Source organism: Myotis daubentonii, chromosome 1, assembly GCF_963259705.1.
Source record: "Myotis daubentonii chromosome 1, mMyoDau2.1, whole genome shotgun sequence".
Lineage (NCBI taxonomy): Eukaryota > Metazoa > Chordata > Mammalia > Chiroptera > Vespertilionidae > Myotis > Myotis daubentonii.
Genome location: NC_081840.1, coordinates 94,852,158 through 94,878,699, shown reverse-complemented (window position 1 = coordinate 94,878,699; position 26,542 = coordinate 94,852,158). Strand labels below are relative to the sequence as shown.

Below are 26,542 nucleotides of genomic sequence, written 5' to 3'. Positions count from 1 at the left end.
TAACATCCCCACCATCACTACTCCCACTTAGGATGAAATAATTTTCAAAACTATCTCCTAGACACTAGATTTTCCTTTACATTGTCCAACTTTCAACACTGCTCACAGCTATGTTGCTATAAAAACTCCCTAAAATCACTGCTGAATAAATAAAGGAAGGAATAAAGTGAATCTGGCTGGATAAGTCTAGAGAGTCATTCTGCTCCTAAGAATTAGGTTAGTGTGGGGCCTGCTTAGACTTGTTCAATTGTTCCTCATCTACTTGTTTTTATTTGACTAAGTTAGTTAAACTCAACTTCAAAATTATCTTGGCACAAAGTTAAATGACTCACACTGCCTGATTTCAAAACTTACTGTAAAAGTAATCAAGATGGTATGGGTACTACCATAATGCTAGACATATATATTGATGGAATAGAACCTGGGAGTCCAGGTTTATGGTCTTTTGATCATCAACAAGAGTGCCAAGACAATTCAGTGGGGGAAAGAATAGTCTTTACAACAAATTGTTCTGGGACTAGAAATGCACATAAGAATGAAAATGAGCCTCTATACCATATATAAAAGTTAACTCAAAATGGGCCAAAGACCTAAATCTAAGAGCTAAAACTATAGAACTCTTAAAAGAAAATAAAAGTGTAAATCTTCATAATCTTGGATTAGGCAGTGGTCTCTTAGATATGACACCTAAAGCCCAAAACAACCAAAGAAAAGAGATAAATTGGGACTTTATCAAAATTAAAAACTTTTGTGCTTTGAAAGATACTATCAACATAGTAAAAAGATAATCCACAGAATGAAAAAAAAAGTTTGCAAATCTGATAGGAGACTGTATCTGAAATATGTAAAAAACTATTATAACAATATTTTAAAGACAACCTAATTGAAAACAGGCAAAGGATCTGAATAGACATTTCTCCAAAGAAAACCTACAAATGGCCAATAAGCACATGAAAATATGTTAAAAATCGGTGGCCATCAAAGAAAGGCAAATCAAAACCACAATGAGATAACACTTCACCCTCCACTACAATGATTATTAGAAAAGACAGACAATAACAAGTGTTAGTGAGACTATGGAGAAGCCAGTACCCTCATACATACACTGCTGGTAGGGATGTAAAATGGTGCAGGCACTCAGAAAAAACAGCCTGAGTTCTTCAAAAGTTTAACCAGAGTTCCCACATGACCAAGTAATTTCACTCCTAGGTATATAACCAAGAAAAATGAAACATGCTCACACAAAAACTTGTACAGAAATGTTCATGAAATTATTCCTAATAGCCCCAAAGTGGAAATAACTAAATGTCTTATCAATTAATGAATGGGTAAATAAAGTATGGTGTTCCTTACAATGGAATATTATTCAGCCATAAAAAGGAATAAAGTTCTCACACATGCTACAACACAGATGAACCTTGAAAACATCTATGCTAAGTGAAAGAAGGCAGACACAAAAGGCCAAATATTGTGATTCTATTTACAAGAAATATCCAGAATAGGCAAATCTGTAGAGGCAGAAGGCAGATTAGTGATTGCCAAGGGACTGGGGGAAGGAAGGAGGGAATAGGGAGTGACTGCCTATGGGTATGGTGTTCCTTTTGGATGAAAATGTTCTGGAATTAAATATGGTGATAGTGGGACAATCTTGTTAATATACTAAAAACCACTGAATTTTAGTTTAAGGTGAATTTTATGGTGTGTGAATTACATCTCAATTAACACTCACTAACTTTGCATTCTTAAAATATCTAAAGGCAAATGTTCAGGATAGTTGGGTTGCTGAAGGTCACCCTGAGTCCAAAGATTGACAAAGCGAGCACACTAGTCCAGGAATTCTGCCTTGGACTCAGCAGGCTAGTGAAGCAAGGCATTGCTGTACCAAGCAACCACTTTACTCTCCTCTGGGTGTATATTTTGCCTGATATGCAACATGTATTTCTGTTGTAAAATCAAATGTATTTCTGCTGTATTAAAATGTTATCAACATTGTTGCTTGCCAGTTATGGGTAAACCTAGAAATTCAATTTTTAATAAGGACTTTGGCAAAGAAGCAAATTTTGAGGCCTTAGGTAAGAAAAGATGACTATATGCTAAATAAAAACCACTTAATGATGAGAGAAAGATATGTCTATACATCTTCACACTCATTTAATATGTGAAGAAGTATGCACAACTAATTAATATTCATAACCAACTGAATATCTTAGGCAACTTGGCTAAAGCAGCTTGTGGCAGAGCCACTGAAAGTGAGAGAAGATCCTTAGTGTTAGGAATACAGTGGTGTACAGAACAAAGGCCCTGCCCTGCAGGAGTTGACCTTCTGGTGGGGAGAAAAAGTGAGGAACAATATACATAATTTCTGTTGGGTGACTAAGTTTTATAGAGAAAGATTAAGAAAGAAAAGGAGAGTGAAAAAGATGGCGGGGGTGGGGTGGGGGGGGAACGCGTTGCTAACGTATAGAGCAGTGGTTCGCAACCTTCCTAATGCCGTGACCCTTTAATACAGTTCCTCATGTTGTGGTGACCCCCAACCATAAAATTATTTTCGTTGCTACTTCATAACTGTAATTTTGCTACTGTTATGAATTGTAATGTAAATATCTGATATGCAGGACGTATTTTCATTGTTACAAATTGAATATACCCAGGGGAGTGGGCCTAAGCCGCAGTCTGGCCTTCCTCTGCAGGAGGTGACCAGGCTGATCAGGGGAAGACGCCGCCCCCATCACCCCACTGCTGCTGCCACTGCCGGCCGCAGCAGCTGCGAGGCCTGAGCCCTGGGCCTCGCAGTTGCTGGGGTTCACAGTTGCCTGAGCCCACGGTTGCCGTGAGCCCATGGCTGCCTGAGCCCCGGGCCTCGCAGCCGCTGTGGCTTTGTCCGGACGGACATCCAGAAGATGTTTGCCCTAATTAGCATATTATCCTTTTATTAGTATAGATAGCATCCCCCAGATTTTTTAAGGGATTGTGATCACCAAAAAGGTGAAGAAGTGTTATTCTGAAGGATAGTTCTGCATCTGCTCATTTACCCAAGTTAGTTAAACTCAAATTACAAAAGCTTTTAATCAAAAGAGTAGCCCTAGTCAGTTTGGCTCAGTGGATAAAGCGTTGGCCTGCAGACCCAAGGGTCCAGAATTTGATTCCAGTCAAGGGCACATATCTTGGTTGTAGGCTCCTCCCTGGCCTGGGCCCTGGTCAGGGCACGTGCCGGAGGCCACCAATCGATGTGTTTCTCTCACATCGATATTTCTCTCTTTTCTTCTCTCTAAAAATATCATGGAAAAGTATCCTCTAGTGAGGATAAAAAAAAAAAAAGTCTGGGTCGGCAAATGTAGCTACGAAGTTGTTTCAGACAGATTGTATTAAAAATATTTAAGCTAGAATGTAGAGAGACCTAAAAGACAAAAAAACAAGCTACAGACATAAATTACCCGATTATGGGTAAACCTAGAAATTCAAAAGGGAAAAATGTGGCAAGCAGGGCTGCGCCTCTCTAAGGTAATTACTTTAATACAATCAGCACCAAGGGGAAACAGTATTCTGTTGCAGTCTATTGACAGTATGAATAATTAAAAATGTGATTAAAGAGTGACTTCAAAAGTATATTCTGCCTGGCCAGTGTGGCTCAGTGGTTGAGTGTTGTCCTATGAGCCAGGAGGTGGTGGTTGGTTTCTGGTCGGGACACATGCCTGGGTTGTGGGCTGGATTCCCAGTAGAGGGAGTGCCAGAGGCAGCCAATCAATGACCCTCTCCCACTCCCTTCCTCTCTGAAATCAATAAAAATATATTTTTAAAAAATGTATATACTGTACCGATTTCCAGAATGTTCAGGATTATAAGAGCATCTCAGAAGTATTACAGAAACAGAAAAAATTATTTTTAGCACCATTTCTAAATGGGGGACTAGTCACTAGAAGTAACATGATGCAGAAACAAATGAGGTTTCCAGTCCATGCCTCACACTCCTGTCTTCATTACTGAGACAGAGCAGCTTTCCTGAGCTGTTGCAAAGCTATGTTGAGATTTAAAAGTAAAGTTAGCTTGAATCTTATCCACTTCATTAGCCAGAATTTAAGGTCATCTGCATTTTGCTCTGTTATACTTAAAAGAAATAGTCATGTACATAATGTTAAATGCTCTGTTTTTTTTAAAAATATATTTCTTATTGATTTCAGAGAGGAAGGGAGAGACAGAAACATCAATAATGAGAATTATTGATCAACTTCTTCCTGCACACCCCACACTGGGGATCAAGCCCACAACTCGGGCATGTGCCCTGACCGGTAATCAAACTATGACCTCCTAGTTCATAGGTCAATGCTCAACCATTGAGCCACACTGGCTGGGCAATGCTTTACTGTTTTAATTCACATAAGCCATTTTAACTGTTTGGTTTGAACAGTGAAGGTCTATGGTATGTCAAATGTTATGATTTTTTCAGGGCACAAAAACGGTAGTGAGGGAAAATGCTACACGATTTAGAATTCTAATACAGTGGAACCTCAAACTTTGAGCATGGGCAGATGAAAATGTTTGAGTATATATTAAGCGCAAATTGACCACTATTTTTGTCCTTGGGAATCTTAACAGTTTAGCAAACAACGACAGGGGCAAATGACTGTTGTAGAGATAATGCAATAGCAGGGTACTTTAAATGAAGGACAAATACATCCACTTGGGAGGTGGGGAAAATTGTAGACTTTTAAAAGGCTACTTACTACTAAAAGGCAGGTTGATATTGAGATTTGCAGACCAAGAGGCAGGGAAAGCATTCCAAGGAAAAGCAACCACCATGAACAAAGCAGAGACATCATCTGGGGCAAGCCCTGTGGTTCTCAAGCTTTCCTTCCCTAACCCCTCAAAAACAACAAAAAACAAAAACGCAAAACAAAACAAACCCCACATATAACGGATATTATAATGGATAACACATTTCCAACGGCTGGATTTGGCTGAATGCTTGCCCTCTTCTCCCAAATTTGCAGGCAAATAAAGCATCCAACAACCTGTTAAAATTTTTTAACTACCACAGCTTAGCCCTTTTTTTTTTTTTTTTTTTTTAAAGAAAGGGTTTATAAGACCAATTTTACACACACACACAAAAGACTTTTTGGGGTATGGAATTTAAACCACCCCAGCGTGGATAGGTCGGAGAGACAATATGTCTGTCTTCTCCCTGGGGTTTTGCAAGCATTTTTAGATCAGGTAGGAGGAAAAAAGTATTTAAGCCATTCTGAAAGGATTTACATTACTAGTAGCTACAGACAAAGAGAATGGACGATGGTAAGAGGGGCTAATTCCAGGATGTGCAAGAGTCTGAAAGGAAGTATGGGCTCCCAAGGATTGGGAAGGTCATGTGCAAATAAGTGGAGGCTCCTGGATTTCTGCAGTACCTGGCTGCAATCCTTTTAGATAATCCAGAAATGGCCACCTGGAAATTAATTCTAAATTCCAACAGATATACAGGAACGTGAGCAATCTTTTGTGAGAGCTGTTCCACAGCTGTTTTGTCTCTTTCTCTCACTCTGTGGAAGCTGTAATTTTAATTTAGAACATCTCAGAATTTTTTTGGTAAAATCCTAAGTGGCATGCTAGACTCTTGTTGCTCCTCTTGGAGTTAGCTTTACAGTTCTCTACTGAAGGAAGATAAGTGATTACTTTTGAACAAACTTGAGTATTTTACTATTAGTAAAAATAGTTGGATAAGTGGAAGTTAAGTTTCAAGAAGTTAAACTGAGAATCTCAAAAGCCAGGCTGTGATATTTGGACTCAGGCTCATTAGTTTTATTCAAATTATTACCATTCATGAATCTCAATCTGCAGTTTTCTGAGGTTGCAAAATGAAGCAAAAATACCATGAAATTATATGTTGGCTAATCTCTCCCTGGTGAAAGTTGAGTATTATGAACACCATTTATTTTCAGCCAAATAATAGACATAGGAGCTCAAATCGTAAGCAAAGCATCCGATGGACAAATGAAGGTCAGGCAGTTGGAACAGTTTAGTCACTGGGTAGAGAAATCAACAAGGCACTATGAAAGAAATTAACTGGGAGAGGATCAGTGTTTACAAAAGTAACTTTATGATTGTGTGTTAAAGTGAAACGTTTATCAAATGCTTGCACATGTCTAAGATGCCACTCTACATTCTTTCAGAATAATTGCATAGAAGTTATTACAATGAACAGAGAATCAATTAGTATAGTTCTATTTGATAGTTTTGGTTATAATCATAAGACTAAAATTTTGGGTTTTTTTATAAGTAGTATTTTGATTAATCCTTATTGTGTATAGTTTATGGTAAGATTTTTGGACATCAAATAGATTCACTTTAAGTGAGCTTTTCTTTGCTGACGATTATCCTCAAGTAAATGAAGACTTCCTTTACTTAATATGTACAGGAATGATGGAAAGGCACTGAAAGTGTTTTTTTGTTGTTGTTGTTTTGTGTGTTTTTTTTTGGCAGGGGTGGGGGTTAAGCTGAATAAAATTGAACTGGCTGTTAATTACCCTTGGGAAGTTTAATGGGTTACAGGAAAGAACCTTTTGGAATAGCAGAGGTCTAGGGTGGTAGCCGTCAAAAGAAAAGATTGACTTCCTTGAAGATGAGCCTTTATTACTTTTCCTGAAACAGTTTCTGCGGAAGGGGTCTCCAAAGCTAATTCTAAGAAGATGCTCTTAAAGGACATTGGGATATCAGGAGAAAGGGGTGGTGCACTGTTCAAATTTGGACTCACTAAGTTTAAGATTTTCGCTAGATTTTCAAGTGGAGAAAACCAGCAGGTAGTTGGAAATATTAACATAGAAGGATCAGTCATGTTATGGATTCAGAGAAAATGTTTCTTTCCCCATTATTTAACCTGTAATTGCACAATAACACCCAATCATTTGGCTAACGATGTTTTTTTGACATGCATGAGAAAAAGCAACTATTTCCATTGTTGTAAAGGTTTTATTGAAGAAACTTAATGAACAGAAACACTTTATGGCTAAGCAAAGACAAACACTGTGGCTAAAAAATAGTGAAAGTGAATTTTGCTGGAGTATCTGTTTGGAATGTCAATGTATTTGAAGCTGGTTAAATGTGTAACAAGTTATATTAAGTCAGTTGTAACACTAAAGTCACTGAACAAACCTCCACACTAAAGTTTCCTGGGCTATTACTGTATTACTCCTTCCAGAGTGACTATGTTTTGGGTTTCTTCCTCCTATACATCTATTAATTCCTATTTTCAAGAGAAAATACCTTACCCAAATTCACCGGTGCTAACATTTCCTTCGCTGTAACCTATTGATTCCTCGGTTAATCCCAGCAATATTTGAGTGACTGCCCCACCTGGCATGAGGTTACTATTAGTCTGGTACCATTCTCCTAACATATGTGGAATATTGCTTCTTTTTCCCCTTCAAAACAGAAAGGACTGCATGATCGTGGATCTCAGAATTACTTATGAACCACTACCGCTGCCCTCTCCCTTAACAAACACTGCAACATTATAACCTATGTACCTCTGCTTTGAAACTATATCTTTAAAGGAAAAGAGCCTGCAACATTTTTGAGAAAAACAAAACATGAAACAAATGCATATTCCCGAGCGGAATAATTTCCAACTCCAGGCAGGCAGAGGACCTAGTCATTACTCTAATGAATACCTTTTAGAGAGGCCGGCACTCGGCTCTTCCTTTTCCAGTTTTAAACTGCTTAGATGGAGCAGTCAGGTGCGAAGTTTTTAAGGAGACCTCTAAAAGGAGCGTCTTTACGCACAGGTGCCTGGGGTAAGCCCCAGGCGAGTCAAGGGCCAGGTTTCTCAGCAGCTAGTCATTTCTTTCGTTCTTTAAAAGAAACAAAAGTGAATTTCCTTCATAGCCTATTTTCTGGGCGCTACCGGATACCCCGTTCCGGAAGGAGTAGGGAAAATAGATGATGGGGTGACGGGGAGGGAGGAGGCAAAGGAATGACATTAGAAGTTAGACCAGGATTCTGCCAGTCCTATTATTCCGGCATGGCACGGGCACTGACGGAACCGGGCTTCTCCTGCTGGTTTTTCGGGTCTCGTATAAATGAGCCCGACGCTCACAGGAGAAACCTCTCTCCTTCCCTCTGTTTTCCAAACGTACCTCTCCTCTTATACTCCCAAGTCTCCCTCCCTAGGGCCGCACAGATGGGGTTCTGGTCCTATCTCACCTAACCCCCCTCACGAAAGAAGCGGGGTCACTCTCCTCCTCTTTGCAGATGCTTCAGCCACTGCACGCAAATCAGTATCTAACTGTGATATTCCTGACTTCTCTACTCCGGACAGCCCACGCTCTTCTACTGCGGCCCGTGGACCCCCCTGGGAACGTGGCCCTCCTGTCCGCGCCTCCGCGGCCGCCGCCCCTCGCTGACCAGGACGCGAGCCTGTGCACGAGCCGGAGCGGCGCCGGGAGAGGCGCGCGTGGCTGCCCGCACGCTCCAAGAGAGCGCCCGCCCTCTCCCCCCGCAGGTCTACACGTGACTGGCCCGCGCCCAGTTACCTACTCCAAGGTGGGGGGGTGAAGGGAAGGGGACGAAAGAAGATGCACGAGTCCGAGGCTGCACTCTCCAGGGAAGCCGGAGCCGCCGCCGCATGAGACGTAGCCGCGCTCGCAGTTACGAGGATACGCACGCGCGCCCTCCCGGCACCCGTCCAACCCCCGCCGGGACGGAGCCTTAGCCGATTACCTTCCGGGGCAGTGCGCCTCTAGGCGGGAAGCGGGTGGGCACTTCTGAAAGTCTCCTAACTCTTCCGGGACGCTTCTCGGGGAGCCGACTCGGGTGTTTGTGAGCGTGTGCAAGCGCGCTCTGAAAGTACGCCCCACAATTCTCCCCCTCTGCTCCCTTCCCTGCCACTTCCTCCTTGCTTTAGGGACCGGAAGAGTTCTTGAGCCAAAATAGCTCGGCGGGCACTTCCGGGCTGGAGAAGTAGGTTCCGGGAGGTGCTGGACGCAGAGGCAGCGGCGGCGGCTGGAGGATGAAGAAGGAGCAGGTGCTGCACTGTCAGTTCTCCGCGTGGTACCCACTCTTCCGAAATATCACCATCAAGAGGTAACTCAGGAGGGGCCTACTCCGGGACCATGGCAAAAGGAAACTGCGACATTTTGGGGCAAATTCTATCTCCATAAAAAAATGCATAAGTAAAAAATGCAGGCCTTTGTGGGATGGGAGCGCCAAAGCCGAGATTTCGACTTCCTAGTGATATTTCAGGTGGGGAGGTTAATGAAGTCGATCCATATTTGCTGTGCGTTCTGTTGCGGGTCAGAGAGTGTGCCAGAAGGTTATGTCATGGCTCAGAGAAGGTCAGAGGCTGGTGAGTAGTGGGTTAAGCCAGTTTAGGCTTGGGAGTTCACCATCATTGTATTTAGAATTCTCAGACAGGGGAGGAGATCAGGAGAACTGGGTAGTCCCGGCGTTGCCACTAACCCCATTATATTGTGAAGCTCCAATGTGACGGTGTAGAATAGATGGAAAGCGTTAGTATAGCTACATATTCTTAGGAATGCTTGTACTGCAAGAGGAAGCTATCTGGAAAAGCTGTGGAACAATATTTGTTTTCTAGGTCTCCACCCTACAATCAAGGACTCCATCCCTTTTTTGCAGGGCAAGCATAGGATTAACTGTTTCATCCTTCACTCAGGAAATTCAAGTATTGTAGGCAGGACAGCTAGGAGGATATCCCCAAATGTTCAAAAGCAATCATACCATCTGGAGCAAGATGCAAGGGTAGGTTTTCATTCACTAAGAGGCATAGAGCAAAGAACTGCATGTCCATGGATAGCATTTTCTGTTCTTTGCCCGATCCTCCGTTAGGCCTAGTTTCCAGTTATTTAGATATCAACTGTCCCTTGCTTTTCATTCTGTCCTCTTAGTGCAGAGAGTGTGAAACGCAGAGAGGGAAACTGTTTTGAAATACCGAGGGATTGAAAGAGCATAAAGAGATTATTCAAGACAATTCTTTTCCATCCTCTTATTCATACATAGAATCAGCTTCCAATTACTCATGGTGTAATGGAGGTTAGAATAGCTCAAAGGAGGATGACCTTTGCATTTGAAGAAGGTCAAAGTCACACCGAAACAAAAGAGCTTCAACAGCAGCAGTGGACATTACCTCCTATCCTAGAAGTAATTTTGCTATATGATATGCCAATCTTTCATTACCTTGCATAATTGAAATAGGCTGTAGGTCTGAGGTAATGATAGAATTGTTTTGGGTCGCTACGATATAAGGTATGTTTGAGAACTTGTCAGACATTTCACACTGAGTTCGCTTAAAATGGGCATTTACTTTCTGTGCAGTTCTTTTGCAACCTCTGGTGTACTTTTTCTTTGTCTTCAGCAGTAAAATATAATGGTTAAGAATTGGACTCTGGAGTCAGGGCCATCTGCCTGGCTTTGAATTTTGGTTCCACCAGCGTCTTGAGCAAAGTGTGTAATCTAAGTCCTATCTGGGAAATTGAGACAGTAACAGCCTTATCATGGGAATTAAATGAGATAAAGCATTTAGGATGCTTGCCACTGTTTCTGGCATATAGTAACCAAATTTGCTGCATGTTGTTACATTTTGGATTTTTTATTTAATCAAAGCTCAACTGAAGCAAAATAATTTTAGTTTACTTAAAATGTGCAACATTCACATGAAGCTGAGAGAGAAATAAACCAAGAGGTGGGATTTTCTGAACAGTCAAAAACTAAATTGTGCTTCCTGAAACCATCCTTTACTCTCTTTAAACTCTTCAGCAGGGGTCCTCAAACTTTTTAAACAGGGGGCCAGTTCACTGTCCCTCAGACTGTTCGAGGGCCGGACTATAGTTTAAAAAAAACTATGAACAAATTCCTATGCACACTGCACGTATCTTATTTTGAAGTAAAAAAACAAAATGGGAACAAATACAATATTTGTATTTGCATATGGCCCATGGGCCGTAGTTTGAGGACCCCTGCTCTTCAGTGTAGTCCCTTATGTGGTGAGATCACTGAACCTAATATTGGCAGGATACCCTTCCACAGCTCAGGCCAGTCGGGTGGAATTGTTAGCTTTGCCATTGCCATTGTCAGCTTTAATGCTGAGAGACTATATTATATTCTGTTTTTTTACTCAGCATTATTATTTAGCGTCTGGGGTGATTATGCATTTAAGAATAGAAGTACATTTTTTGGTAAGTTCTAGAACTTTGACTCAGGATTATGAACAATTTGCTAGAGGACTTTGGGCCATCCACTTTACCTTTCTTTCTTCCCTCAAACATGAAAGTTATAGTACTCTTATAAAGGCCCCTTCTACCTCTAAAATTTTATTAGAGTAACTTGTCTGTATATATATAACTCTATCAGCCTGGTGGTGTAGGTATTTTGTCATTTAAGTCTTTTACATCTGCCAGTTAAGCCCATTGGATTCTTGCCTGTGTAATAGATTTCAATGACCAATTTAAGCTCTTCTCTGACAGCCTTATGTGTAAAGCGTGCCTGGCAATGACTTGTTCTATGGCTTCAGTCTTTCAGGCAGGATTCCTTTTTCCTTTGAGTTTTGATAGCATTTGGCACATCTTGGCCCAGCATTTACCATATTGTATTGTGATTTTTTTCCTTTTATATCTTTCTCCCTCATAGGCTTTGCATTCTTTTTTTTTATTTTTTATTTTTATTGACTTTAGAGAGAGAAGAAGGGAAGGGAGAAAGAGAAATATTGATGTGAGAGAGAAACATAGATCTGTTGCCTTCCATATGTGCCCCTACCAGGGATCAAACCCACAACCTGGGCATGTGCCCTGATTGGTAATTGAACCCGCAGCCCTTTGGCGCACGGAACGAAGCTCCAACCAAACGAGTCACACTGGCCAGGGCAGGCTTCGCATTCTTAATGGAATCACCTTGGTACCCTCCTGGACTTACATGATATAATGCAAGATAAATCGTAAGGATGAGTTTAGAAATGACTGCACAACTCAGTGACTCATGAGAGCTAGAATCCAACTTGATATCACCTAATAGAGGTAAGAGTTGTAGACCCTCCAAATAGGAAGAATATGCAAATAATTTATAATAGAATCAAACAGTAAATAGATGTTTTGAATCTAATCAAGGGATGATACAACTTGGAGGGAAAGCCCATATTCAAATCAGACTTGAGAATTAGTGTACTAAAAAACAAATGACATGGACTCTGAAATCATGGATTTGGGGACTGAGAGACTTTATTGACATAAAAGAGGACTCTGTCTGCTCTCACTGTGGTCAGGAAAATCACCCCAGATGTCTAGGAGCTGGCATTCCTGCCAACATTTCTGTCTCAGGCCCCTGATAAGATAAACTTCATATTCTCTTGGAAAGGTGATCTCTAATTCTCTTGGGGTGACATTGTTACTTTAGTGGGTGTCTTTAACCCTAGGAAGAACTAGAATTAAACAGAGGTGATGAAATAATTCAGACTTAAGAATTTTATATTTTTTCTAAGTTTATTTAATATCTTTAAAATTTTGCCATTTTGAGGATAATTAGCACCTACCCTATATAATAGAGAGCTAATATGCTAATTAGACAGGACAGCTGAACAACCTTCTGGATGTCCTTCCAGATGACCTCCTGGATGAAGCTGGGGCTACAAGGGCCAGCCAAGGCAGCTGGGGCTGCGAGGGCCAGCCAGGGCTGCGAGGACTGGCTGGGGCAGCCAGCGGTGCGAGGGCCGAGCCCCTTGCATGAATTTTGTGCATTGGGCTTCTAGTATATATAAAAGCCTAAGTGACCGTTATGACTGGATGATCAGCTGGTAGCTATGATGTTCACTGACCACCTGAGGGCAAACGCTCAATGCAGGAGCTTCCCCCTGGTGGTCAGTGCACTCGCACAGCCAACTTTCTGCGGCTGGCCAACCTACCACGGTTCCTCCCCCCACCTCCATCAGCCCCGATTGCTGGCCAGTCCAAGGGACCTCACTGGTGCACAAATTCATACACCGGGCCTCTATTCTATACTAATAAAAGTCCAGGCATCACGACCGGAATGACCAGAGACCAGACCACCATAGCCCCTCGCAAGTCTGGCCCCGCCCCCAAGCAAGCGGTTAGGGGCAATCAGGCAGGCAGGAAGAGTAGTTAGGGGCGATCAGGTAGGCAGATGGCCCCTTGCAGGGCTGGCCCCAATCCCCAGCAAAGAAGGAGGGAGGCCCAGGCCAGCCAAGCCATCGCACCCCAGCCTGTCACCTGCAGAGGGAGGCCACCGGTGGTAGGGGAGGGGGGCAGTGCTGGACAGAGGGCAAGCAGTGGCAGCGGTGGGGGTGGGGCCAGCTGCCTGCAGCTGGGGGAAGGAAAGTCCTGCTAGGCTAGCCGTGGGCAAACTACGGCCCGCGGGCCGGATCCGGCCCGTTTGAAATGAATAAAACTAAAAAAAAAAGACCGTACCCTTTTATGTAATGATGTTTACTTTGAATTTATATTAGTTCACACAAACACTCCATCTATGCTTTTGTTCCGGCCCTCCGGTCCAGTTTAAGAACCCATTGTGGCCCTCGAGTCAAAAAGTTTGCCCACCCCTGTGCTAGGCCCTGATCTCAAGCCAGGCCTAGCGACCATACCTGAGGGGTCCCGGATTATGACAGGCTGCAGGCCGGGCTTAGGGACCCCCCTGAGTGCACGAATTTTCATGTACTGGGCCTCTAGTCCTAATATATAAAGAGCCAGGGTCCATCATGACCTAAATGACCAGATGGACGACTGAACACCAGGCTAGGGAGCTGAGGGAGCAGGAGCTGTGGGCCCCCGGCTGCCCGTGGTGCAGCGGCGGAGGAGGGAGCTGTGGGCCCAGATGACCAAAGGACTGGTCTGGCTCTCACGGTGTGATGGGGCAGGGCCGCAGAGGCTGAGGAGCCTCACAGGGCAGGGGCTGTGAGCACGGAGCTTCACAGGGTGGCTGAGGCCGAGGAGCGTCACGGGGGTGGGCGGCTGAGGCCAAGGAGCCTGGCAGGGCGGCGTCTGTGCACATGGAGGTTCACAGGGCAGGGGCCAGGAGGTGGAGGAGCGATGCTGGGCGTTGGACATGGCTCTGATTGCAGCTAGGCCTAGGGACCCTAACCGTGCACGATTTAATCGTGCTCTGGGCCTCTAGTATATATAAAACAGGTTAGCCTTGTGGTTCCAATTTAAATTGTGTAATTGGTTTACAATGGTGATATGTTAAACTATATAAGGAAAATAGTTAAGTTTTTAAATAATATTGGAATGTTTTCAGGAACCTTAGATTCACTATACTTACAGGTTAATTTGCTGGCTTCATAAGAGTTAAATACCTGGGAAGGCTTATTTAGATAGTTGACATATAGGGGTGGGTAAAAGTAGGTTTACAGTTATGAGTATATAAAACACAGTTTATTCTTGTACTAGAGGCCCAGTGCACGAATTCATGCACCAGTGGGGTCCCATCGGCCTGGCCTGCAGGATCAGGTCAAAACCTGCTCTCCGACATCCCCGAGGGGTCCTGGATTGCCAGAGGGTGCAGGCCAGGCCGAGGGACCCCACTGGTGAACAATTGAGGCCAGGGAGGGATGCGGGAGGTTGGCCAGCCGGGGAGGGGCTATGGGAGGGCTCCAGGGTATGTCCGGCCCATCTTGTTCAGTCCCAATTAGCCGGACCCCAGCAGCAAGCTAACCTACCGGTCTGAGCGTGTCTGCTCCCTGGTGGCCCATGCACATAATAGTGACTGGTCGACCAGTTGACTGTCTGCCCCCTGGTGGTCAGTGCACATGATAGCAAGTGGTTGAGCAGCCTTAGCATATCATTAACATATTATGCTTTGATTGGTTGAACAGCTGACCAGTCAACCGGACACTTAGCATATTAGACTTTTATTATATAGGATTATATAGGATTGCTTATTTATTTATTTGTTTGCTTACTTTTTAATCCTCACCTAAGGAGTGAGGACATTTTTTCCATTGATTTTTAGAGGGAATGGAAGGGAGGAGGAAGGGGAAGACACACAGCGATTGGTTGCATTCCACTGTTGACCCAACCAGGGCCTGGGATTGAACCTGCAACCAAGGTACATGCCCTTGATTAGGAGTCCAACCCACGACCCTTTGGTCCAAGTGCCCATGCTCTAACCACTGAACAACTCGGCCAGGGCTGTATTACTTATTTATTTATCAATTATTATATTACTTGTTTGTATTACAAATGTAAACCTACTTTGCCCACCCCTGTATTTAAAAAGAAAATGGAATATAGACAGTCCTCCTCGGGTTACGTCAGACTCAATGTACATCGTTTCATGGTTGTCACTATCTCCCATTTATTTATTAAAAAAATAAAGTTCCGTCATTTCGATGTATGTACATATGTGCTTTATGTTTTTTATTATTTATTTACCACAAGTAAAGGTCAGGAATTGTTATCTTTCTTTTAAATTTTTTTTACTGTTTCACTTCATTACTGCTGTGTATGTGCTCCATGTGAGTGACGTAGGTGCTTATGTAGGTGGGTTCCAACTTACGGCGAAAATCGCGTTATGTGGCGCCGAAGGAACGGATCTCCGACGTAACCCGAGTACCTACTGTATATATTTTTGTAATAGAGTTACATTTTTTAAAGCAACCTTTAAGTTTCAGAGGCTCACTTGAAATTGGTTAAAATTTAGCAGGTTTATAAATACATTAATAAGATTTGTTAATTGAACCTTTTTTTTTTTTTTTTTTTAATATATTTTATTGATTTTTTACAGAGAGGAAGGGAGAGAGATAGAGAGTCAGAAACATCGATGAAAGAGAAACATCGATTAGCTGCCTCCTGCACATCTCCTACTGGGGATGTGCCCGCAACCCAGGTACATGCCCTTGACCGGAATCGAACCTGGGACCTTTCAGTCCACAGGCCGACGCTCTATCCACTGAGCCAAACCGGTTTCGGTAATTGAACCTTTTTAATAAAAGCCTGAAGAGCTAGGCTTTTGAGTGTGAAATTGTAACTTTGATAAATCAGATACTAATTTTTAAAACTGAAGTAGTCCATGAAATAATTTTTTCTTTGCACAAAAACCATTGTAATGTGCCAAAAATTATTCTGTAAATAAATGAAGCGTAGTATAAGTTGATGATACTCTATTGACTTTCTGAAAGTAAGCAGGACATAATCTTGTTTACTATATATATATATATGTATATATATATATATGCCTTATGATCAAAGTAACAACATTAACTGTAGGTATCCAGCAGGATTTTTTTGGTGATTTATTGTTACAGAAGAAAAAACAAATGATCCCATGAGTTTTTTAAGTGACTTCAAGTATGGCTTTGCAATCCTTAGTTATGATGACCTGAAACAAATGAAACTAAAGGATGGCCAGTTAAAGAGCTTTATTGCTCTGGTGATCCCTTAAGTAGGATGGCACAAAAGCATCCACACATCACATGTATTCTTAGGCTTATGTGCTCATGGCCAGCCAAAGAACGGTTTCCAGAAGCTTAAGTCCACTTCTGGCCTCTCTCCTAGAAGGTGGCCAGATGCTCTTCCTTTTCTGATTTGTTTGCTGTACTTCCTGTGTTGCTGCAATTATCTCTTGTCTCTAATTCCCTAAAGGCATATAATCACTGTACTCACACAGAATTCTTTTGAGTTTGTTGCTTTCATACTGTGATTTCAGCTTGCTTCTTTGGATTTGGCTGACTTTTGTCTTTATCACAAAGATAATTGTAGTAACTTTATGAACCTAATTTAGCTTACCAAAATATTTATTCACATTCTAATTTCTAGTCTGCCGCCACCAAATGTACATCATTAACATTTTCCACTTCATAGTTGTATAATGGGAACAAGTAATTTTAAAAATTGAGTATGGAAATTTTTTCTTTCTGCTTATGGTTGGCCTTTTTAAATAATGCCTTTTTTGGTATATGCATTTTTATTTTTTTTAGTGTCATTCTTCCACTTCCTCAGAATGTGAAGGATTATTTACTTGATGATGGAACTCTGGTCGTTTCAGGAAGGTAAAGTATATTAGAAAACCATTTTTAATACTTTTACCATAAAGGAATGTTGTACTGACTAAATCTCAGCCATTGCCATATAAAATGCACCATTCTCTCCCCTTTTTTCCTAGTTAAAACTATGTGTTGATTTTGATCCTTTGTTTTTTTTGTCAATGCTCAATTAATAAGATTCTCAAAATTGGGTACTTCTCTAATAATTACTGTTTATGAAAATGGGCAATTCCTTCTTCTCTGCCTTTAGGAAATGGGGATGGGGAGGACTGGTGGTGGGGCAGAGAGGGCATGTTATTACCCTTTGGGATCCTTCACTTATTTTAAGAAATTCATTGTTCATTGCAAACAGAAAGTTTTACTAGGGTGTATCATTTTTAAGTATTTAGCCTTTTGTTTCCCATAGTTAACTCACCGTGACTCCACCTCAGTGCTTCTCTGTTCATGTAGTTCCTCTAATTGTAAAAGGAAGAAGTTACCATGCTTTAGTCTTTTTAGTGTAAACTTGGAGAGGTTTAAGTATTATATAATTTAATGATGTTCCATGTGTTCATTCAGGTCTCTGCTAAAATCTTGTTATCTTAGTGCTCATCCCTCACTATCCTTTCTAAAGTAGCCTAATACCAACCCTTGCTGGACCTTTTTTTTTTTTTTTTTTTTTTTAGAATTGTAGGTTGGAAATGATTTTCCCTTAGAATTATTAAAAGTTTTGTCTTATTGTGCTCAAATACACATAACATAAAATTTACTATAATTATTTCAAAGTGTACAGTTCATTGGTGTTAAGTACATTTTATTGCTGTGCAACCATCACCACCACCCATCTCCAGAACATTTTTCTTTTTTTTTTTTATTAATATATTTTATTGATTTTTTACAGAGAGGAAGGGAGAGAGATAGAGTTAGAAACATCGATGAGAGAGAAACATCGATCAGCTGCCCCCTGCACATCTCCCACTGGGGATGTGCCCGCAACCCAGGTACATGCCCTTGACCGGAATCGAACCTGGGACCCCCCAGTCCGCAGGCCGACGCTCTATCCACTGAGCCAAACCGGTTTTGGCCAGAACATTTTTCATCATGTAAAACTGATAGCTCTCTGTGCCTTAGATTTCTCTTCTGTGAATGGGCGACTGATGTCAGAGAAGTAACCTCATAGGGTTGTGGCAGAGATAAAAACGGATACTATGTAAAATGTTTAGCCCAATGCCTAGTATATTGTATGTTCTTAAGAAATACTGACTGCTTTTGTCAGCATTAATTTAGTCTGATCATTAAACAAACATGCCAGTAAATATATGTGAAAATTGTGATAAGTGCTGTGAAGGTAATGGGGAGGCCACTGAAATATTAAGTTGCTGGGGGTGGGAGTGAGGCTGAGGGTTGTAGGGAGGGTCAGGGAATTCCCTGAAGAAGTAATTTATGAGCCTCTGAGAAAGGAAGTTTGGGTAGAAGGTAGTCAGTTGAGTGGTGGAGGGAAGAATCTTCCAGGTTGAGGGAATAGCATTAAGGAGGGCTCTGAGGCGCGAAAGATATTCACCTGCAGGAAACAATAAGAGAGGGTCACATGGTGGGAGCCTCAGGTGCTGAAATGGGAGTGATGGTTAGGGTTCAGGTTGAGGTATGTGTGTGGGAGTTAAGTTAAAGATCCTAGAATTTATTGAGAACTCAGGTATTGAGTTCTTTGAGCAAGAAAGTGACTTTGGCAGATTTCATTTTGTGAACAATGACTGGTTACTGTGTGGAACTTGAAGACCAGTTAGGAACCTGATACTGCATTAGACCAAGTTAGAGCGGATAGTGGCTTGATCTAAGAAGGTTACATTGAAGCAGAGAGAAGTGAATGGATTTGACTTTCACTTCTTGCAACCTTCAGAACTCAGTGATGGAGAAGGAAGTGGCAAGAATTTTTGTTTGAACAACTAACTTGATGAATGAGATGTCATTTGCTCAGACTGAGAAAAGCAGTGTTTTTTGAGCCTTTGATTTGAAAAATGTAGTAATTTTATTTCTTTTTAAAAAATATTTTTATTGACTTTACAGAGAGGAAGGGAGAAAGATAGAGAGTTAGAAACATCACTGAGAGAGAAACATCTATCAGCTGCCTTCTACACACCCCTTACTGGGGATTGAGCCTGCACCAAGGTACATGCACTTGACTAGAATCGAACCCAGGACTCTTCAATCCATTGGCCGATGCTCTATCCACTGAGCCAAACCAGTTAGGGCAAAAATGTAGTAATTTTAGATTGTATTACTTTTATAGTTAAAAACTTGAAAATTAGCCCTGGCCAGTGTTGTTCAGTGGTTAGGGTGTCAGCCCATGCATCAAAGGGTTGAGGGTTCGATTTCCGGTCAAGGGCATGTACTGGGTTGCAGGTTCTGATCCCTGGCCCTGGTTGGGGTGCGTGCAGGAGGCAACTAATCGATGTTTACATCAGTGTTCCTCTCTCTTTCTCTCGCTCTCTCTCTTTCTCTCTCTCTCTTCCTCTCCCGCCCCCCCCCCCCCCGCATTCTTTTTCCCCTCTCTCCCTCCCTCTCCCTGTCACTCTCCCTAAAGATCAATGTAAAAAATATTCTTGGATGAGGATTAATAACAAATTTAGTATAGGTATAATTTATATGAAGTACATTTACAGTAAAATACACAGATCTTGAATGTATAATTTGATAAGTTTTGATAAATATATACAACTGTTTCACCACCACTCCGTTGAAAATATTGACCATTTCCATTCCCCAGAAAGTCCCTTGTATCTCTTTTTGGTCTCCCCTTCCTACCTCCATTTTCCCACCCAGGCAAACACTCGTCTGATTTTTATCTCCATAGCTTAGTTTTGTCAGTTCTAGAACTTCATATAAATGGAATCATAGTATTTTTGTGTGTCTCTGGCTTCTTTCTTTATATTTTTTGTTAATCCTTACCCGAGGATATTTTTCCATTGATTTTTAGGGAGAGTGGAAGAGAGAGGGAAAGACAGAGAGAAACATCGATTGGTTGTCTCCTGCATGGGAGGAGCCTGCAACTGAAGTCCATAAACTTGACTAGAATTGAACCTGGGACCTTTTGGTCCGCATGCAGACGCTTTATCCATTCAGCCAAATCAGCTAGGGCTGGCTTCTTTAATTCAATATAATGCTTTTGTGATTCATCTAAGTTGCGTTTTATCACTGAGTAGCTTTTTTCAAACATGTCTTTATTTATTTATTTTTTTTATCATTACTTTATGAATCTGTCGCTTTGCAATACCGACATCATCAGAAATAGGGACAATTCACTCAGATTCAAATTTCAGTAGCAGGAAATAAATATCAAAACATCATCACTGGCCCTCAATACAAAACCTCTACCCCACCCGCTCCTCCCTCCTTGCCCTCCCACCCCCAGCACCCTCTGGCAGCCACTTCACTGCTGACGCCCCCCCCCACACCACAGGTGTCCGGGGGCCCTCCTGAAGGCTGGCTGAGAGAAGCAGGAGTGAAACAAGCCCAAGACTGTGCTGCAACTCTGTCCCCACTTCCTTTCACACCACAAACTTCTTCAAGGATCTGGTCTTTCAACAGGAGCGATAAATAGGTTTTTAATTCTCATCACTTCTTAATCAGTCATCTTCTTAAAGTAGAGCAGTCCACAGATTCACAAAGTCTATCAAACAGAGGCAAGGGTGGCCCGGGGAGGCCTGGGAGGGGTAGGAGTCCTCCAGGCCTGTGCCCGGCAGGGCTAGAGGAGCTGGTGGGTGGTCAGGACACCATGTGCTCAGAGGTCCAGCCAGCCGTCTGTCCTCCACAGAAAAAGCTGCCAAGTTGCGGTGTTTTGGTTTAAAAATTCCTGGTGGGGACAGGGAATCCCTGAAGGGAAACATTAAAAAAAAAATAGTGGAAGTGGGGAAGGAGAACGAGAGCTGTTGTCCAAGAGCTTCTACGTAAAAATAAAATAAAATAAAAAGAGAGAAAGGAAAAAAATAGAGTCTCTTAAATGGTTCTGAGGGTTCTAAGGATGAACTGAAAGGAGGATGAGACGACGGAGGAGACAGTTTTTATGCTGGCCTGCCCGGCAGAGCTTAGCTGGCCTCCATCCAGAGTTTCTTCCTGCTTTGGGGCTCTTCAGGCTCCTACTCTGAGCTGGAGTCCGAGCCCCTATCGAAGGCAGAGATGGCGCTGCCCTTGGTGTTGGTGTAGAGGCTGTTGTCTGAGGAAGGGTAGTTGGTCTGCAGTTGGGCACTCGACCTCGCTTTCTCCAGTGCACGGACTTGCTGCTCCAGAAGGGCATTCTGCCGCTTGAGGTCATCAATATCTCGCTGGTGTGTGTGGTTTTTCCTTCGCATATACTGGATATACTCTGTGGCTTTGTCTAGGATTTGGACCCGGGATGCCTTCTCTCCTTGGAGTGATGGGACCGAGTCCCCCAAACTGTGAAAGCTGTCTTTGATGTGGTCCCTACGCTTTCGTTCCAGTGCATTATGATGAGCCCGTTTGTCAGCGTCGCTCTCCACCTCGATGTCATCCTTATTGCTCATTTCCTATGGGCCAGGGAGCGGCCACTGCAGCAGTGCCAGGGGAGGGGTAAGGGTCGCGGGGAGGGGGAAGTTCCGACAACAAGCAAGTCCCCCCACACGCTCGCTCGCTCGCTCGCTCACACACACACACACACACACACACACACACACACACACACACAAACACAACACAGGCGAGAACCACCTTCTCACTCCAAACATGTCTTTTTAAAACTCTGTTTGTGGCCCTAACCGGTTTGGCTCAGTGGATAGAGCGTCGGCCTGCGGACTCAAGGGTCCCAGGTTCGATTCCGGTCAAGGGCATGTACCTCGGTTGCGGGCACATCCCCGATGGGGAGTGTGCAGGAGGCGGCTGGTCGATGTTTCTCTCATCGATGTTTCTAACTCTCTATCCCTCTTCCTTCCTCTCTGTAAGAAATCAATAAAATATATTAAAAAAAAACAAAACCAAAAAAACCAAAACTCTGTGTTTTGCATGTGGGCTTAGGTGTGTATCCCTCTCAGTATGTTCCTTGCTATACTAATCTTTTTATCTTCCTGAGTTCAGATAGTAATAGTTTTTTGAATGAGTGTGTGTGTTTAAAGTATTATTTATAGAATACCACAGCTGCATCTTTTACTATATGAACATTTTAGCTCCATTATATGAAATATATCCCTGAATCAAGGGATACAGTGTATAGCAAGTATGTCAAACTCAAAGACTAACACAGGCCAAATAAACAAGGTTTAAGTTTATGTGGGCCGCAAAAAAACACAAACTTCAATTTTCATAGAAACGTAGGTTTATTTAGAAAAGTATAGTATAAAAAAAGAATAAGAGCAATGATAAAATTAATGTTTTCTTCCTGACACTTGGCATCTCTTCTCCGCTAGTATCTTTCCTACTTCAGGGAAAATCTTGTTCACAGTGATTACTTTCAAAACTGACCCAAGGTGAATGTCAGTAATTTTGGATCTGACAGGAGACTTATTTCCTTTCATAATTGTAAATAACTGCTCACACCGTTATATTGGCATGGCTGCAGAAATATTCGTTGTGGGCCATGAGTTTGACATGCTTGGTGTATAGTTACAAATAAATACACTGGTGTTAATGAACTAGAATTATTGAATAGTCTTTTTATTGTGAGTAGGCCAGTAAGTTATTTCTAGATATTGAGATATATTCATTAGGCATCTTTTTCTTTTTCTTTTAAGCATAGACTGGGAATGTGTATGACTTAACTTTTTTTATGTAAGATTAATTCTGAAACATGGAAAGGAGGAGCAATATGAATGCTTAGAATTATATCATTTGTAAAATATGCCCCTAACTTTCTTTTTTTAATTATAGAAGTAATACTTGCCATTGTAGTAAACTCGACAACGGCATAGAAGAATGAAGGAGCAGAGAAAAATCACCCATAATTCCACTTTCTGAAAACAAATACTGTTCAAATTTTGGCACATTTTTTTTTCTAGTCTTTTTAAATACACTTTATAGCCTAAGTGGTGGGCGTGCTACATACTATATAGTTTCATATTACTTTTTTCATTGACCACCATAGCATAAATTTTCTCTGTGCTTTAAAAAATGGCATTATTTCTACAACTGCAAGATTTTCATGTATAGGCATTTGCTGTAATTGACCTAATTTCATAGTTGTTGGATATTTAGGTCATTTACAACTTTTCCTTACTGAAAAATAATTCTTCAACAGACATTTTTGGCCCTAGCAGTTTTGGCTCAGTAGATAGAGTGTTGGCCTGCTGGGTTCGATTGTGGTCAAGGGCACATGCCTAGGTTGCAGGCTTGATTCCCAGTAGGGGGCGTGCAGGAGGCAGCTGATCAATGATTTTCTCTGATCATTGATGTTTCTATCTCTCTCCCTCCCCCTCTGAAATCAATAAAAATATATTAAAACAAAAACCAAAAAAACACAAACATTTTTATATAGAACATTGTTTGCATTTATGATTATTTCTGTACATTAAGAATCCTAGACTCTAATTATAGATCTAAGGTTATAAAAATGTTTAAGACTCTTGACCAGTATAGCCCAATAGCTTTCACTGTTGTACCAGTTTATGCTCTTAACTCTAGTGTAGTAGAGTACCTTGTTCCAGAAAGTAAAATTCCTAATTGAATGCTTTCCTCTACGTTTCCAAGTTATTTGTTACATAGAAAATAAAAAGCAGAAAAAGTCTCTGAATATAATTTCTTCAGTTTCAGCTCCCATGAAATAAGTGTGGTTTTTTTTGCTGTGCAAACTCTTACCTATTCTCTTTCACCTGACACACAGTGCCCTCTATGTTTGCTCCATGTGTCAATTGGGATGATTTTGGTTGCAAGTAATAGAATATTTGCTATGATTCGAATGCTTGTATGGCTCCCAAATTCATATATTTAAATCTTAACCTCAAAAGATATTAGGTATTAGGAGGTATGGTGTTTGGGAGGTGATTATACCAGTATCATGAGGGTGGACTCCTCATGACTAGGATTAGCATTCTTATAAAAGATCACACGGAGCTCTTAGCTCCTTCTCCTGTGTCGGACACCAAGAAGGTGGCCATCTGCAAGCCAGAAGGGGGCTCTTACCAGAACCCGACCCTGCTGGCACCCTCATCTTGGATTTCCACCCTCTATAACTGAGAAATAAATTTCTGTTGGCAAACTATCCCATCTATGTTATTTTGTCATAGTAGCCGGAACAGACTAAGACATCCATCTTTAAAAATGGCTTAAACAGTGAGGCCAGTATGTTATTTCATATAACTACTAGAGGCCCAGTGCACGAAATTCGTGCACTCGGAGGGGGGTCCCTCAGCCCAGCCTGCGCCCTCTTGCAGTCGGGGAACCCTCAGAGGATACCCTTAGCGCTGAGCCCGGCTTCTGGCTGAGTGGTGCTCCCCCTGTGGGAGTGCACTGACCACCAGGGGGCAGCTCCTGCATTGAGCATCTGCCCCCTGGTGGTCAGTGCGCATCATAGCGAACAGTCGTTTTGCCGTCGGGCCAAATCCAACTCTCCGACATCCTGCAAGGGGTCTTGGATTGCGAAAGGGCACAGGCCAGGCTGAGGGACCCCACTAGTGCATGATCTGGGCCAGGGAGGGACGTGGGAAGTTGGCCAGCCATGGAGGGAGCACGGGAGGGCTACAGGGCATGTCCGGCCCATCTCACTCAGTCCCTATTGGCTGGACCCCAGCAGCAAGCTAACCTACCAGCCGGAGTCACCCTGGTGGTCAGTGCACGTCATAGTGACTGGTCGACTCTCTGCCCCCTGATGGTAGGTGCACATCATAGCGACTGGTTGACCGGTCAACTGTCTGCCCCCTGGTAGTCAGTGCATGTCATAGCGAGTGGTTGAGCGGCCTTAGCATATCATTAGCATATTATGCTTTGATTGGTTGAACTAATGACCGGACGAGCGGACACTTAGCATATTAGGCTTTTATTATATAGGATAGGATAAGCCGGAAGGCATGGCAGTTATGGAAAAGTATGGTACTTCAGTGATGTTAGGACTAGAAATTAGCTTCTCTGAATTTCTTGGTTTTCCTTTCTGAAGTCCAACTTGCTGTAGTAGCTTCAGACATCATGTTCTCACACTACCATGTCCAAAGGTAAGAATAAATGAGGTCCTGTCTCATGTCCCTTTTTAAAAGCAGGGTGAACTTTCTCAGGGATCTCTAGCAACTGTTGGTCAGGGTTTGGTCCCTCTTTGGCAAGGAGTTGGAGTAACCATGATTGGTGGGACTGGTCTGTAGTCACTGTGTGATTGGGGGGAAGTCCATGAGGCACAGAGGCACTTAATATCTGAACAAGTTGGAGTTTTTCTTAGCAGAGAAGTGAGGAAATGGTTGTTGGCTGCTTTAGCTCCTGATTCTTCATGCTTCCTGTCCCATCACCTCCGAATACAGGACATTCCTTTCACCCCTGGCTGAACGCTCTTCAGCGTGTTTTGTTTACATTTATAACTCAGCACAGTCTGTGTTCAGCAAATATTTGTTGAGTGAGTGAATGAATGAACGAATGTGGTTACTTAACTCTTTTCCATGGTGGCCTGTACTAAGTCATTGTTTCCTCAGCACCCAGCACAGTACCTGGCATAGTAGGTGCTCAGTTAATATGGGTGGGGTGTGGGCTTTCATGCTACCTGCTTTTCTGCTCTGCTTCCTCCATCTCTGGGTTAAGCTGGAGAAGGGGACTGGGGAAGCAAGGACAGATGCCTCCTTTCCATACCTGCTTCTTCAAAGAGAGTGTGTCTGAGTATTTCTTTCTCACTCTCTTCCCCATACCTCTCTGTGTTGCCAGTCCAGACTCAGGTAATTCTGGACACCAGTCCACACGCTGTTTTCACTGTATAAACTAAGGAGTCTTGCCCTCAGGGGTGTTCCCTCAGCTGTTCAGAACAGCTCTTCACTTGTTTCCTCTGGGTCTTCCTTCATCCCGTTTGACCTTCCTGGTCTCTGGCAGCACTTTCTCATGACTGGCCTCAAGAGTTGTGGATGATTCTTGGTGTTACCAGAGGAGGACTTTGAGCTTTCTTTCCCTTATTTCTAAGTGATTTGTGAAAGTGGGCAGAAAGTTTTTATTCTGCCATCTTTGTTGTACTCTCATTAATTTTATATTAGTTTTTATTAGTTTCTGTCTCAAAAAGTGGACTTTTCCTAATATTATGCTTCAATTGAAAGGCTTTTTACATACTCACCTGAAATTCTGACTACATGGTACACAGCCTTTTTCTTTCTTAATTTTTGCTTCATGTCCTTCTAGGGAAGATCCTCCAACATGTTCTCAGCCAGACAGTGATGATGAGGCAGAAGAAATACAGGTTGGTTCTACTCTATTCTGTAGATTGTTCTAATTTCAATGATCTCTGAGATAGTTCTGACCTTTAGTTCTTAGCATATATTCATTGAAGTGAGAAATTACATGAAAATCTCACTTTGATGTATACCTTTATTTACATACTAGAGGCCCAGTGCACGAATTTGTGCATGGCTGGGGTCTGGCCAACCTGACCCTGATCGGGGCCCAATCAGGGCCGGACAG

The 26,542-nt window shown here is 42.4% G+C and overlaps 3 protein-coding genes across 8 annotated transcripts in view; 1 reads left to right on the top strand and 2 right to left on the bottom strand.

The window, feature by feature from the left end:
• Positions 1-8,843, bottom strand: part of NUDT5 (nudix hydrolase 5) — a 39,245-nt gene extending 30,402 nt beyond the window's left edge. The window contains exons 1-2 of one of the 4 annotated variants that reach the window (XM_059711293.1): positions 8,521-8,663; positions 7,656-7,835 (exon numbers count right to left, since the gene is read on the bottom strand). The gene's annotated coding sequence lies outside the window, so the exon portion shown is untranslated. Of the gene's footprint in view, positions 1-7,655; positions 7,836-8,516; positions 8,665-8,703 lie in introns of those variants that run through there. The other 3 variants (XM_059711284.1, XM_059711302.1, XM_059711286.1) reach the window with 3 other exon arrangements.
• Positions 8,844-8,932: 89 nt separating this feature from the next.
• The window catches only part of CDC123 (cell division cycle 123), an 80,543-nt gene continuing 62,933 nt past the window's right edge, over positions 8,933-26,542 (top strand). For 2 of the 3 annotated variants that reach the window (XM_059711278.1, XM_059711268.1), the window contains exons 1-3: positions 8,933-9,066; positions 16,919-16,990; positions 26,264-26,321. In XM_059711278.1, coding sequence (XP_059567261.1) covers positions 8,993-9,066; positions 16,919-16,990; positions 26,264-26,321 — 204 coding nt within the window. In that variant the 5' untranslated portion in view covers positions 8,933-8,992. The remainder of the gene's footprint in view (positions 9,067-16,918; positions 16,991-26,263; positions 26,322-26,542) is intronic. The other variant, XM_059711272.1, reaches the window with a different exon arrangement.
• LOC132242482 (protein max-like) lies at positions 20,925-21,579 on the bottom strand. Its single transcript, XM_059711263.1, has one exon. The coding sequence runs from the start codon at positions 21,499-21,501 to the stop codon at positions 21,097-21,099; it is 405 nt and encodes a 134-aa protein (XP_059567246.1). The 5' UTR covers positions 21,502-21,579; the 3' UTR covers positions 20,925-21,096.